At 42.4% G+C, this 16018-nt stretch overlaps 2 protein-coding genes across 8 annotated transcripts in view; both read left to right on the top strand.

Moving 5' to 3' along the window:
• Window positions 1-3208, top strand: part of LOC121919396 (melanophilin-like) — a 91929-nt gene extending 88721 nt beyond the window's left edge. For all 6 annotated transcript variants that reach the window (XR_006101465.1, XR_006101464.1, XR_006101467.1 and 3 more), the window contains one exon: window positions 3129-3208. The gene's annotated coding sequence lies outside the window, so the exon portion shown is untranslated. The remainder of the gene's footprint in view (window positions 1-3128) is intronic.
• LOC121919397 (melanophilin-like) overlaps window positions 1-16018 on the top strand; it is a 184454-nt gene that overhangs the window by 163438 nt on the left and 4998 nt on the right. Inside the window, exons 2-4 of one of the 2 annotated variants that reach the window (XM_042445958.1) lie at window positions 11677-11769; window positions 14087-14179; window positions 15198-15255. In XM_042445958.1, the coding sequence (XP_042301892.1) occupies window positions 11677-11769; window positions 14087-14179; window positions 15198-15255 (244 nt within the window). The remainder of the gene's footprint in view (window positions 1-11676; window positions 11770-14086; window positions 14180-15197; window positions 15256-16018) is intronic. The other variant, XM_042445959.1, reaches the window with a different exon arrangement.

A 16018-nucleotide genomic window follows, 5' to 3' on the forward strand; every position in this document is an offset into this window, starting at 1 on the left:
AGCACATAGGGATGCAGGCAGCAGCAGGTTGTTCGTGGATGGCAGATTTGGAGACAAAGCCAAGCGATAGAACCAAGGTGCAGCCTGACTCGGAATTCAGTTCGGGAGTGGTAAGTCGCTTTTTAAAAGTTGTGCGATAAGCTCCTAAGTTGGAGCTAGTTTGCAGCCAAAAGAATCATTTAGTTAAGATTATGCTCTTCCTAGTCTGCTTAAAAGTAAATTCATTGAACCCATCTATAATCTTTAATGTGTTATTGCTCCCATGGTCCTAAGCACAGAGATAACAAATTGGACGTTTTTTCTTCAAGCCTTCTCCCTTTCTTTCTTTCTTTCTTTCTTTCTTTCCCCACCCTGTCCCTCCCATTCTGCTTTATTTCACCTTTCACTCTCATCACACACACGTCAAAGGGTTTTATATGGCTAGTGTTTAGAACCAAATGATTTCAGACTGAGCAGCCGAGTCAGGGCATTGCATCCCCAGGGTGTCCTGATGTTGCACGCCCCTGGAGGCCGCCCTTTCGTGCTGTTTGTACGCCCCACAAACGGCTAAATTAAGCTAAACTTTCACCTCTTTCTTAAAAAAAACTACTCAGAAGTAAATCACTTGAGTTAAATGATCAAAACTACTGCTCTCTCTATATATTTTTGATATAATTCAAAGACATAGCCATGTTAGGGGCAGCACAGACCACCCCAAAGGATGGTTAGTAGGTGCCCATTTTTGGTCTGCAGCATTGCTGCAGCAACCAAACCATGTGACAATGTGCAGACAAAAAATAAGCCGCCTAGGGAGGCTCCTTTTTGGGACATTGTAAGGGCTGCATCGTTCATGTGCATGACGTGTGGGCGCTGTGACGCCCACATGTCATGCACTCTTCCCCCCCCCCCCCCGTGGGCGAGTGGCACTGTAATGGCGCCGCCCGTACGTTGTAGGGCTCAGGAGCGTCTGTTTGGTACATGCTGACAAGCCCTACTATCACCACCGGACGTCACGTTCTGGCAGTCTATACGGGCCTTAGTCTGGATCAGTATGCAAAGGGTTCTTGTAGTACCTTTGGACTAACTGAGAGAAAGCAGTTGTAGCATTTGTAGACTTAAGTCTGCTTCATCAGATGCAGTCTCAAGGTTCTACAAGGTTATTTTGTATGCTTCAGATAGGAGGTGTGGTGAAGTAAAGAGCAAGCAATTTTCAGTTGTACAGAAACTGGTTCTGCACATTTTTAGAGGCACTCCAACAATTCTGATTAAAACATTTTCCACTCCATGGATGCACTAGTGAAGCGTATCCTCTAGCTGCAATTAAATATAATTCCTTTAACACAAAGATGTGAATCATTGGCCCTCTAACATGTGACAACTACAAGTTCCAGTGGTCCTCAGCCAATATAGCTAGTGGTGAGGAACACTGGAAACTGCAGTTTAACAACACATCTGGTGGGCTGCAGTATGCCAATGGCTGCTTAACATTACTCTTGTCAACCTAATAGACAAGTATTTGAATAATTTGGTGAAGGTGAGAAGGGGTAGAAAAAAGAAGAGAGAAAGTGATCAGTGACAAAGTTTAATCAAACAGATTATCAGATGAAATCCCAGATTTTAGGGCAGCCTTTCAGAATCTGATAGTTTCGGGGTTTTCAAGTCATCAGGCAACATTGCATTATTGGCCTTGTAGTCCATTTGGGGTGAAAATCCTTAAATGTGGAAAGCAACTTCAAATTACAACAACAAAAAAGCACTTCTGAGATGCACAACAAAACACACATTCTGGTCAACAGTGGCAGCCTCCATACCATTCTTGTAAACTCCATGGTCTCCTAGGAAACTAATGGTTACATAGTAGTTAACAAATGATAACTCATTTAACAATTTCATTATCGCTGTTGGTGGCATAAATTAATTTCTCAGTTCTAACATTTAATTGTTATTAAATTAATTTTCAGACTATGTGCCAGGTTCTAAACTACCTTTGCATTTGTCTTGAGCTGTATAAAAAAGAAATGTAACATGTCATAGCGAACAGCAAAGAACCTGTATCCAATCTGAAAATGTTTGACCTAATATGGAATTGCATGTAGGTCCAAACATACTACAGAATACAGTTTGAGACCATTTTAACAGCCCTGGCTCAGTGCTAGGGAATCTTGGGAGTGTAGTTTATTGTGGCACCAGGGCTCTCTGACAGAAGGCTAAATGTCTCACAAAACTACAGTTCCCAGAATTTCCTAGCATTAGCCAGGGTAGTTAAAGCATTCTCAAACTGAAATATTTCTGCAGTGTGTTTTGGACCATAGATATACAAAGAATTTCAAAAGAAAATCAACCTGTGCTTTTTAGATAATAGCAAAGCCTTTGTTGTATAGATCATTTAACTATGGACCGCTCTGAAAGAAATGGTGTGCCACGACATGTGATTATCCTGATGCTAACCTGTATCACGGACAAAAGGCTACTGTTAGGACAGAATACAGAGAATAAAGATCATCTCCAGTTGACAAGGAGGCAACAGCCCTGCGCTGCAGACCTGAGCAGGATTTTGATGTAGGTGACTTATCCATCTCTCATTTATGGGGCAGCTATATTGATTGACCTGATGACAGTTAACAACAACATACTTGGGCAAAACAATGCAAAATACTGTTGTTTTTAAAGTCACCAAAGCAGATAAATGAGGTGGAATGGTTCAGCTAATCTGCAGCAACAGTAATACATTTCTGCATCTTTTTATTTAATAGGCTCACTTTAAGTCATTTTTAATGTTCAGTGTTGGCTACACTGATCAAAAACACACTGCAGAAATAATCTAGTTTGAGGCTACTTTAACTTTGCAGGCTCAATGCTAGGGATTTCTGGAAACTGTAGTTTTGTGAGACATTTAGCCTTCTCTGTCAGAGAGCTCTGGTGCCACAATAAACTATAATTTGCAGGTTTCCTAGCACTGAGCCAGGACAGTTAAATCAATCTCAGACTGATTATTCTGCAATGGTTTTGGACTGCTGATGGCCATTGCTTTCTCTGTGTAAGCTATTCATTCAGCAGATGTTTTTCTTCCTTTGTACTTGAAACTGGCTCTCATCATGCTGACATTGCCATTTGGAGAGATAGTTGTTTATCTTTTACCTTCAGCCCAGCCCTTTCCTTGGGATTTCACTGTGCAGCCTGCAGTGAAGAGACTGCAGTGTGAAGAAAGAGGAGAATACTGGAAAGTGGTAAAAATCCGCAGTCCTTGCTTCTACACACAAAACATTGAGCCCTATACCCATTTTTGTTGTGGATATAGGGTATGAGTGTGAAAGAAGAGGTGTTTTTTTTAAGTCCTAGCCATTATGACTTGAAGTTGCTTCAAAGTAAAGACAGGTCTACACACCTACTAGTGAACCCACATACAAGGTCCAATACTGTTGTACTCAAAGGGGCTTCTCTCCATGATTCTTCTTCTCTCAAGTTCAGCCATCTTCCTCCCAACTACCCCAGCTGAAAGTAAAGCCACCAGTTCCCCCATCCCCCACAGTTAAAATTCACTTCAGTTTCATATTGGAAACTCAAATTCATAATCTTACCTATTAACAGAGAGCTTAGACTGTTTCCCATGCAAATAATGATAGGGACGAAAAAATAGTGGAAAATGCAAAAAATGGATTTTCAAGTGTTGGGAACCCAGCCAAGGAATCTGAGGGAAATTGACAATTTCTGTACTTTGGGACTTAATTCTGTGTGAAAGCTGCATATGAAAAGTGTCATATAAAATGGCTTTTATGCACAGAAAACACATTTCCTTCATAGAAAAGCAACATTTTCCATTCAGAAAATAAGGCTGCACAGGAAGCAAGTTTCTTGCAATAAATACCAAATTGTGATATTCTTTTAAAAACTGCACCATTATTTTTTTTACTTTTTTATTTTCCCCCCCATTAATTTTAGTCTAGTTTACAATTAAAGTAATATTCGTTCCAATAATAAAAAGACAGCAAGAAATGGGAAAAGGAGGCGGGAAAGACAAATAACTAAAAACATAGGGCTCTGAACTCCCTCTGCCCCAGTCCTGACTAATGAGAAAGAAAACTAAACAGGAAAAAAATACTATGTACCATTACAGATCCAACTAAATAATCCTATCAAAATTACTAAAAAAAACAAGCCACATAGAAGACCATGTGAAAATGGACACAGAGTCTTGAAAAGGAGATGTCCCCTAATATTTGTTTAGATCGGGAAGCTAATGGTCATTGGAATCAGCACCATCCCAAGTGGGCCATAGTAGATCTCAGAGGCTTGTAGATGTGGATGTAGTAATTTATCTCCATGATGAACAAAGAGCAACTGGGGAGTAAAGCTAAAGCAGCGAAATTATATCAGAGAGCCAACCAGACCCATGTGTGGGAGCTGTAAGCACAGTCCGCAACTGCAATCAGTGGCACAATTTAAAAAACAACAACCACCTGTTTCAAAAGAAAACAAAGGCAAGGAACCAATCAGCCTGATGCAATTATTTATCTCCTAGTATATTATTCCCAAGGAGGGGAAGAAGAAAGTGAATTGCCAGATGCTGTGTTTGTATCAAACAGCAACTGGTGTGTAACTAAACACTTGCATTTCCTTTTGAGTTAGGCAGTTAGAGGTTTCTCTCAGGGGCGGCAGTTGTTTCTATTTAGGGACATTGTGAGAATTCAAGGAAGGTCACTGACAAAAGTGATACCCATGTCAGAGTGCATACTGTCCAATTTGCTCTTTTTTCATTCTCAAGAGACCCTATCATTTAGCTGGATATTGGGACCAAGTCAGGCCAATTGGTCTCTCAAGGCTCTGACAGATTACACACCACACGTGTGTGTGTACACACACTGTGGTTTTATCATTTATTTATTGAATTTATATCCCACCTTTCTCCCAAATGGGATTCACTAGGCAAGAATCCTTGGCAGAAAATCCATACAACAGTTCCCAGAACCGGTAATCCCAGATCCACCCTAGATAGGAAAAAGTACTCTGCCAGTGGTTGGAAAGCACCTGCCATTGCTATCTGTCTCCTCAATTTAATGAGAGAGTTATCAGACACTCTTTGAGACAGGGGAAGAGGGCAGGAATGGGAGAAAGCACTTAGGTCACTTCTTGAGCTTGCAAAAAGCTTGAGCCTTTGCAGACTATCAGTGTGATACTCACAAGTCTTAACCACATTTGCAATGACCGTTCCTCACTGACATTACTACCATTACATCTTCAGTGACTGAAGACAGCATGCACCTTGAACGTAGTGGCAAGGTATTGAATGTGAAAGTGTCTGCCCACAGCTCTTTTCTATATCCCACTGTATCACAGACAGGTGTGCAAACATCAGTATCTGCAAATGAGCACAGACACTACATTGCTGACACACAAGTTGTTTTTGGTATTAGTTTCCCCCTTGTTACAAGTGTAGCATCCATTCCTCAAGTTTTATCAATCAAGAGCACCAACTAACAATAATTGAAAGCTCGTGGTAGCTTTTGCCTTTATGTCTCTGGAAGCCAATATGTTAGTCTAACAAAATTTATTTGTACAGTTTCAGTTTCAAAAGTATGTATTTTAAGAGTATCAGTTTCTGGAGACAAAAGATATGTTTTAAAATAATAAAAAATTAATTTTGAGAAATACAATGTGTTGTTCATTTGTACTGTTTGCTAACTCAGCTCTAAAGATAAGGATTGTTTACCATAAAAATAGTGTTTACAATGACCACTGCACACCGTTGTCATTTTCCAACTCATACTACAAGCATCACAATAAAGTTTTCAGGGTTGGAACCTATGGCCGCGGGCCACATGCGGCCCGCCGAGCCGTTGGGACCGGCCCCAGCTTGTCCTGCCACCGCCAAAGGCCCCGCGTGCCTTGGCTGTCGCGGAAGCACACGGGGCCTCCAGCGCAGGTGCGCGGGGCCATTGGCCTCCAGCGCAGGTGCGCGGGGCCATTGGCCTCCAGGCAGGTGCAGGGGAGGAGGAGGAGGAAGGAAGGAAGGAGGAAGGAAGAGGAGGAGGAAAAAGAGGAGGGAGGACGGGGAGAAGGAAGGAGCAGGAGGAGGAGGAGGACTTCCATTCCATTTTTACAGTCTGCTTTGTTTTAACAATGATGATGAGGTGGTGATGGGATATTGATATGAGCCAGCTTCAGGGCACAGCCAATGTAAATTGCTATGTTTTACAAACTCATGCGCAGTGAAGAAAAACCACAGTCCCTTGACCAAGTCCCACTCTGCGAAGTCGCTTGGTGCAAGAACTGTGAAACCACCTTGACATGTTCAATATGCTAGCCATGTGAACCCATGTTCAGTGTAAAACCCAAAGAGTTTGGTTATGCAATAAGCCTCTGAAATATGCAAGAGGCCATGTTAAGTAAAGCCATGTTCAATGCCCCAAATGTGCTGTTTGGAATGGGCGGGGGGGGGGGGGGGTTGGCCAGAAAGGGAGTCAATTTCTGCCATCTGTCTAGGATAATGCCCAAATGTCCTCCATTTTGATCATGCCTAAGAAACATGCATTATATTAACCTTTTTTTAAAATCATCAATTTTTTCGCATGTCCTCTTTAAAAATGTGTCCTACATTTGAAAATGTTGTCCTATTTATTTAATTATTTTTTTTCTTCGCGCCCCCTGCCCCCCCCCCCCGTGGTCTGGAGGACACCAACCCGGCCCCCAGCTCAAAAATGTTGCCTACCCCTGCAATAATATGTAACGTAGTCTAATCATAGCTGTATTTGATTTCAGTCATCATCATTTGCTCAGTCTTGGATAACTGAATATTTTAAATATTATTGAATAACCAGGTTACCTATAATTACAGAGTCTTTAAAAATGGCAGGCAATTCTGCTTGCCTTGATCCTGTTGGCATCTGCTGAAGAAACCGAGTTTGTGGGACCGGTGGGCAGGAAGGAGATGTTGTAGTTCAAAAATATTAAGGAATATTAGCGGACCGTGTTCTTAGAAATTACTCTGATGATGGACACAGCAGTGGTTATCACAAGTATAAAACGGATTAAGGAACCTGATAATACAGTCGGATTTTAAATGGGGAGGCATTGACCATTTGACAGTTATGGAAGAGCTTGCTTGGTTCCAAATCTGTGTGCTGCCCTCAATTTCCTTCCTTGGGAAAATGGCAAAAGCATATTTTGCCTACAGAAGATCCTGGGTTCAATCCCTGGCATCTCATGATAGGACTGAGACAGACTTTTGTATGAAATTTAGAGAGCCACTGCCAGTAAGTACCTGCCAATGCACCCATAATTGCATTTGTTTGCTTCCTATGTTCCTTTCTTCCACCTCACCAGACAGAGCAGGTGCCCTTATATGTTTGCCTGTCCAACCACTGGAACAATGGAGTTTTTGGATTTGTGTGCAGAAATTGGGGGGGACAGTCTCTTGAAGCAACATACCAGATTCAAACAGAAGGACAACTCAGAGATCCCAAGAACTTTTGGGTTACTCCACAATGGACACCCGTGTGACCTGTAGGCCACTATCAATAGCAGTTCATTTATATACAGCTTCATATTGAACTAAGCAGTCTCTAAGTGGGTACTCAACCAAGCTGGTACTCATTTTAGCAACCTCGGAAGGATGCAAGCCTGAGTCGAGCCTGAGCCCTGGTAGTATTGAACTCGTACCTTTGGTTTTGAGTGAGTTGCTGCAGTCAGGCATTACCACTGCACCACCAGGACTCCTCTGGTCACCCTCAGGGGCCATCCGGTATGGCTCATATAGGTGGCCAAGACACTGCCACTAAATCTACTCCCCCTGCTGAAGTTTGCACAGCAACATGCTTCATTCCACCAGTTCCTTGAAAACCGAAATCCTGTTTCATAGCTATATGGTATAACTACACCCAGTGTAGGTGGCAGTTGCAGACAATATCATCAGGAATAAAAAGGCACAGCATATCACCATGGAAGAAAGAAGGCAGAGTCTCCAGGGTTGTCACTGCAATGCTGGCTTTTGAGGGGCTGGTTCTCCACCTAAAAGGGATCTGAGAAGTGTGAGATTGTGGTGATATCTTGAATATGGATTGAATGTGTGTGTTGTGTGGTGTGGTACACACACATACCACACAACCACTATATAAAAACCATATTTTCTTCAGCTCTGCTTCCCTATGCCTGTCTTGTTCCTTGCATCCACTCGAGTTTCTTTGTGAATGGAACGGAGAAGTGGCACAAATAAAATGGCCCCGTTGACATGGAATGGGGGGCATGAATAGTCTTCATGGCCTCGGAGGCATGAAGAGGTTCTCATATGGTGGTGCAGATGGCACTAGTTATGGGATCTTCACCACTTTGAGGTGGTGCTTTGTCACAGCTGTATTCTGCGAAGCATTAGCAAGATCAAAGCATACACTATGGCAGTTCTCCTCTTGAGGCTAAGGTCCTCTGTAACAATGATGACTCCTTAATTTACCTTCTACATCCCCACACCTTCCCTGCATCCTCTTCTCCTTATTCCCAATCTTCAGTGCACTGCACACAGGTTAAAAACTTCTGGTTGTGCAGAGTCTAGCTAAGGCTCATCGTGGCATCACTGGCCAAGTGCCTAAGAGCCATTAACAATAAATAGAGAGCCCTGCATGACTCATTGAAAGGATAATGGCATTAGATGATGATTCTGTCCCATGGTGCTTGGAACAGGAAGGAGTTTACAGAAACCTGGAGATACTAGAAAGAAGTGTGTATCGTGAACACCATCTTCAATCGATCAGAAAACGGGTGTGCATTCAGCACACACACACACACCTGTAAACTGCTTTAATCTCTAAGTATGAAGCAGGGATTTCTTAATGTGCCATGAGTTATACCATCCCAGCACTTTTTACTATGTCTTTAATAAACAAATATTTAGTTTGATAGAACAAAAACAACGAGAGAGGGGGAGGAGAGAGAGTGCAATGTTCTGCAGGGCTCAGATAGGAAGTTCCAAGTTCTAATCTTACCCCATTTACTCCTAGTTGATCTTATGCACCCTGGTGGCCACCCACACCTTTCATTACATGAGGCGATAGTTTTACCCTCCTCACATAGCAGTAGAAGGTGTGCTAAGGTATATATGTGAAGTGTTTAAATCCTTGCAACCATGTGCAAGTGGTCTTTCTCTCTATGTCACATGCTCTCTGTTCCCTGAGGCAAGAATGCCAGGGGCAGCACTACAGTGGTTTATTTCATTGAGGAGGAGAGCAGAAGATGTACAGTGCCTCGGTAATATTTATATTGCAAAGTGTCTATAGCATTATTTCCCCATCAAGAGTGAACAGTGAGAAAGCCGATAGAAAAAGAATCAACTCATTTGAGATGTGAAAACGACAAGAATGCTGAAGATACCATGGACGCCAAGAAGACAAACAATGAGTCATAAACAGATCAACTGGAAACTCCCCTGGAAGTCAGGGACTTAAATTTGGCCACATCATAGAGGCATGAATCCATGAAAGATGATGCTGAGAAAGGTAGAGGGCAGTAAAAAGAGGAAGGAACCACATGTCAGCTGGTTGATCCATCAGGGAAGCCATGGGCTTGAGCCTACAGGACCTGAGCAGAGCAGCCGAGAGGACGGATCTTGGGATGTCTCATCCACCAGTCTCTATGGTTGAGAACAATTCAAGGGCAGCTAACCACAACAAAGTGTTTTGAGACTGGAGTTGTTTAACTGGATGATTTACCGTCATAATAGTTTCACTTTCCTCTGCCCTGACAGATAAATGCTGGCTTATTGGGTGTAAAATTCCTCACGTGTACAACCGTCTCAGTTGCCTTGCTGAGAGCATGACCTTTCCCAGTCAGTGAATACGTAAACTGAGTGTTCCCCCACTCACAATGAATTTTATGTATGGCACATGGCCTAATTTTCAAGTCCAATCATATCAAGTTGCCGTTCCAAATTTGGGTAGATAACACCAAGTAGAAAAATAATTGAGCTATATTTTCTGGCTTACCCTCTGCCATTCTGTCTCTTTCCAGCCACGCTCCTGTTTATCCTTATGCTTTTTATCCCTCTTGTATTTAGGGCCAGTAGCCTTGCTTGCTGTTCTTTAGTGCTACCTCTTGGGTAGTTAGGGCCGGTTAAACCTTGCTGATGTGTTCTTAGTTCCTCTTTCGAAAATATCTAGTGCATGGCAATCCCTACTGTGAGGGACTGGTTCCATCACTCTGCTCTTGTCCTTTGCATCTTCTGACTCTCCGGTCAACAAATTAATTGTAATTATGAGTTCTAGCTGCAAGCTCCTGTGGACAACTTGCATACACACTTTGCTTTTAACAGTCACATGCATCTATTTAGCTTGGACTCTGCATGATAGAAAAAAGTTGTTTTTCGTAGTTTGATGGATGAGTTACATGTTCTTTTGTCTGAGAACATAGGCAATTTGATTGAAGGTGGAGGCCAACCAGTTGTTTCCTGGATTCATGTTTACCTGCAGTTGGGGGGACAAGTTGGTGGGACAGTTGTCCTAGACTGCAGCCAGCACACCCCACACAGCTGAAAACAACAGAAGAACAGCAAGTGAAACAGTCCCCACAGACCTTGCAAAGGCAGTCATGTTAAGAGGCAAATCCGAAGCCAAGCCAAAGCAGAGAACCCAAGAAGTCAGAAGTAAGTCAAACAGCCAGGGTCAAAGCACCAGAAGAAACAAGGGTAAATGGCAAGGCTTCCCGGTGGTGGAAAAAGAACCCGCAAAAAGCGGGTTCTTTTTGTGTTGCATTTGTGATGCCAGAGTGCACAAATGGTGCACTTGTGACGTTGCAAGTGCAACGGGACGTGCCAACGCTATATGTCCGTCGCTGTCCGGGAATGCTGCCAGCAGACACTTGACAGTAGCTGATAACAGAGCCTTAGCACAGTGGAAGTGAAAGTAAAGCAGACCTTGCAAGGAACCAGTCTGAGAGCAGTCCGAGAAAACAAGCCGAGTTCAGAATTCCCGAAGTCCAAACGTTCCAAGAGTCAAGCCGAAGTCAGGATACCGAGAAACAACGTTGGTCAAACAGTCCAAGGTCAAAACAGCCAAGAGATAACAAAGTCCGGTCCAAGGTCAAGGTAACAAAGAATCCTAGTGCTAGCAGCAATCACGCCGAGAGATCATGCAATAAACTCTAGCAACCAGCATTAGTCTCTCTCCCACTTAAGTAAGGGAAACTCTCCCTCGTGCCACCTGAGGCTGGTTGGCTAATTGCCTCTCGGCAATTCTCTGTGATCTGCGCCTGCAAGCACTCTCAGCTCTTCTCTCTTTGAAAGAAGGCACCTGCATGCAAGCTTCGTCCCCAGAGTCTCCACTAGGCAGTGGTACCATAGAAGGTCTCTCTTCGGCACTAGGACCTGGTTGAACCGCCTCCTCTGGGGTTGGAGGGTCACACCTGGGACCTGGCAGGGCAGGAACAGCACCTGGTGTTGCCTCAATCAGCCCTTGCTCTGGAGGAGGCTCATCCTCCTCCTCATCCTCCGAGAGCTGATCTTGGCTGGCCATGACAGTCGCTTCAAAATGGTGGCGCCCGTGTGTACAGGGCCATTTTGACGCCCTCGTCACGTGCTTGGGGTGAGGCCGGTATGGATGGTGCGTCCTCGGCCAACCCCTAGCATGTGACGGGCTAAATCGGGCCTATATTGCCTTTATGCTAGCAAGGAGCTGAACTGACTTTACCAAGGAATGACATATGCTTTTTGCTCTCAAGGTGTCTGATATAGAAACCCGAATAGCAGCTCTGAGTGCTGCTGGTCTGACCGTTAAACCAGTGGAAAAGTCCAAGAAGAAATCAAGTACCCAGGTGAGTGAACAGGAATTTTGCAAAACAAAAAACAAAACAAAAAAACCCAGCCATGTTTATTCGTGAAAACCAGGAAGGGCAGGAGGGCCTTTAGATTCATTTTAACTACTGCTAGAGGTCATTAATATTTCCTATATCACACTAATATATGAAATTCACTTAGGAGATTATCACACAAGTCTAAAATGTGGAATTAAAGCAGAATAGATGTATCTATGTCTGAAACTTATCAGATGACACCGTGGCTGAGCTGTAGCTATAGCTGGTCTGTCCTCCATTCATGACTATTGCATACCTCTTCATTGATGGGCTTTCCCCATCAGTTGCTGCCAATATCTAATGCTGTATGTAGCATTAGATTTGTGTGATAATGCCTGGACTGCAGTTCTGGCATTGGGCAGTCATGCAGTGTCAGCTTCTTCCTCTCTCCCAATCCCACTCCATCCCCTGGTGTTTCCAAGCAGCCTGGTTGTTGTTTTGTTTTGTTTTTTATTTATATTCCACTATTCCAAAGATCATAGCGGTGAACAGCAAGTAAGCTAATTACCAAGTAAACTAATTTGCCCCCAACAGTCTGGGTACTCATTTTAGCGACCTCGGAAGGATGCAAGCCTGAGTCGAGCTTGGTTGTTGTTGTTGTTGTTTTAATTATTTTTTTAAAGAAACCCTTCATTTTATTTTATTTCCTCCTTAAATTGCATTGCCATAATTATGTTTAAAAAAAAGGAAGAGGGAGGAAATTGGGATTAAGGAGTGTGCTAAGAAAGAGAGTCCCAGACTGGCAATGGCTGTTGCAATGATTGCAGACACGTACAACAGGGACTACTCTCAAGCTGGCAGGATTTCTTTCATTAATACAATCGTCACAAGAATAAGTACTCGTGTGAGCACTGTTCAACAGTGGAACACACTCTCTCGGAATGTAGTGGAGTCTCCTTCCTTGGAGGTCTTTAAACAGAGGCTGGATGGCTGTCTGTCGGAAATGCTTTGAATGAGAGTTCCTGCATGGCAGGGGGTTGGAATGGATGGCCCTTGTGGTCTCTTCCAACTCTAGGATTCTATGATTCTATCTCCTTAAACTAGTGGCATCACATATTGGCATTTTCTAACTATTTTGTTCAGGCATCCAGGATGGTGGTAACATGAACAAGCAGGGGAAAGGATCAAGAGTGGAAATAATATTTGCTCCTATTCATTTCCTGGCAGAATAATGGATTTCCCAGCACTTTTGAAATTTATGTTGGGAATAGAGCAACAGCAAAGAGTTTTTGCACTTTGTAAAATCTTTTGAAGAATTAACCACACAGAAATAACACATTTTTATGTGTCCTTCTGGCCATATGGGTACTCCAGGGAATAAAAATGTTAAGTTCCATTACCAAAACAAAAAGAGAGAGGTTCCTCTTGGTAATCCAAGTTGCCTCCATCATTTGTGAAGGTACAAGCTCCTTTGTTAAGCAGACATCAATAAATTCCTAAAGACACCCTCCATGGTTTTGCATTAGGAAACATTTTTGGGGGGATGTTTTGGTAAAACGTGTCAAATGTAGTCCAATTTCTTTTTAGAAAAAATGCTTTATCTTTATTGGTGGTAGAAACCTCAAATGGTCAAGTCCCTCCATTGGCCCCCTCTTTAGGTTTCTCCTAATGTGGCTAAAATGCAGTATGTTACATTCAGAAAACATATCCTAGGGTAGCTGTGTTGGCCATGTAGCAAAGTACAAAAAATCCCCAATCCACAAAATAGTGATACATTTATGGGGCCAATGAAAACACACAAAATATATGTTGCAATTTTTAAAAAAATCTGTGGATTACTCACATGGCCAGAAGGAGGAGGGGACTGCCTCCATGAATGCCCCTCCAGTACCACCTAAAATGAGAATAGCTACATCTTGACAAAATGCAAGGCTGGGGACTAACATTGTCATTTTTTTTCCTCCTGTATGATTTTAAACATCTTTGCCTGATGAAAAAGCCAATAGAGCTTTGAAACCTTACAAAATGTATTTTCTGCATTTTAGTTAGTCCAATAAATCGCTGTTTTGTAGATTTTGTATATAATAATGGGATAGTTTGAGCTAAAAAAATTCATATCATTTTAAATGGTACATATTATCTTTTCTGTGCTGTGGATGGAAAAAGAGCTGGAGGTGCAAATGCCATTATCAATGGACTGTCCGGGTGGCTTAGAACATCTCTCATGTAATGTCGGCTGTGGGAAGTAGAAAATGTGCCAAAAGATTCCAACATCTCCTTCTTCTTGATTTTCATGACAGCCAACCAAGACATGTTTTTCTTGTCTTCCACCCTCAAGGTATTTACTCTCCAGCCTCCCAGGAATGCATATAACTCTCTAGATGATCAGAGCTCAGACTCTCCTGTTACAGCGTCATCTGATGACTTCAAAGTGAGTGCACAGACCTATGAGGGGGACAGGTCAAGTCCAGAGTGCTGTGGAAATGGAAAGGAATTTCTGATTTCTTTTTTGGCTGCTAGTTGAAATGCAGCACAAAGACAGGAGCATATTTTAGGCTCACTGAAGTCTGTCAGACTAATGTATGATCACTTCAGAGGAAGTGATTAATTCCTCTCTGAGTGCTTTAGTCTTCTAAGCAAATGTTCTCTTTTCTCTGAAATCTGGTTAGAGATCACTTAACAAACTGATAAAAACTTTGTTAATGTCACCACGGAATGAAAATACATACACAATTGATTCACCTTTGCTTTTCTACATTTTTGACTCCTTTTGTAGTTTTTCTAGTGTAGCTAAGCAATCAGTTAATCACAGTGACCCCAGGCTCAAGCCTATTGACAACTGCTGTCATAATTTTAACAATGCTTCATGAAGGATAGAGATCCAAAATGTGGTTCCAGATGTTTGCTACATGAAACTGAATGAAAGATTAATCAGCATTCATGTGTTTGCTTAATTATTTTAAACATTTGTATTTTGTCCTATGACTATGTTCCACTATACTGGAACGATGGAACACAGACAGTGAAGAACATTATGAAACATTCCACAGAACAAACTATGTGGTAGAATTGCCAAAGCCATTCATATAATGAAGACCTGCTGTTTCCTTAACCATTGTTGATGCTTAAAGTTAGACCCAGTTACAGAGTACTAGTGGTATTTTTCTTGGTCTCTCCTGGTCTCATAACATGTTGAAAACGTTTGGAAATAAATGTTGGAGAGGTGGAGAGGGGTGAGAAGAATAATGAGCCTCTTAATTTCTAATTATGCTGATATTTCAATCATGCTTATGCTTATATAAGTAAATATCTGGTGAGATGGAGAGGCTGACTCATGAACAAGTATTTGAAGCTTTGGGCACTGTGTGCATCAAATGTGTGTCAGATTGAAGGAAAGATGAGATTAACATGATTTGCATATCACCCTAATAAGTTTTTCCTCCTTTTAGGTAATGTCTATGCCACATGTGTTAAGGAGAAAATTCACCTCTTCACTTGACATTTCAAGTAAGTCGGTCTCCTTCTCTGTTCATCTTCAAAAAAAAAAAAAAAAGGCTGGACAGCTACCTGCTGGGGATGCACTATCTGGAGATCCTGCATTGAGCAGAAGGGTGGACCCCTTCCAACAGAATTATTATTTTATTATATGAGTCTGTGTGTGAACTGGAGTTAAATGATTCGTGTTTTTGAGAAAGTCCCCTGCTTATCTGTGCAGTGGAGCACAGCTAGAGTCTATTCATGACCTTTGGAGATGCTGGCACTGCCAGCACCACAAATAATAATTTCATCCATCCTAGCCACAAAAAGAACTGAACTAAATATTTCTTCATATTTTTGTAAAGACGAGTCTTTACCAGCTTACTGTTAAAGTAAGAGAGTTGAAATCAGAGATATAGTCATGTTTGTCTGGATCAGTATGCAAACGGATCTTATAGCACCTTTGAGATAAGGCCCGGAACACACGGTCCGAAAGGAGCGGGCAGAGGCCATGATTGGGCTAGGACCACAGTGAACACATGGCCCACACCTGCAGCAGGCTGCCATCGTGGTCCTGAACTGACACTGCTAGGAGTCAGATTTAATCTGCTCCTTTTTGATCTTCAAGTCCAGAGTGCTGCAGCACCAGACCAATTTCCAGATGATTTGGGGGCAAGCATCGTTTGAACGCCACACCCCCAAAGCAACCGAAAGCCACCTTATTGGGCCTATGCATTTTAGACCTAATTGAGAGAAAGAAGTTGATAGCATTTCATAGACTTAAATCTATTTC

This window comes from Sceloporus undulatus, chromosome 1 (assembly GCF_019175285.1).
Source record: "Sceloporus undulatus isolate JIND9_A2432 ecotype Alabama chromosome 1, SceUnd_v1.1, whole genome shotgun sequence".
Lineage (NCBI taxonomy): Eukaryota > Metazoa > Chordata > Lepidosauria > Squamata > Phrynosomatidae > Sceloporus > Sceloporus undulatus.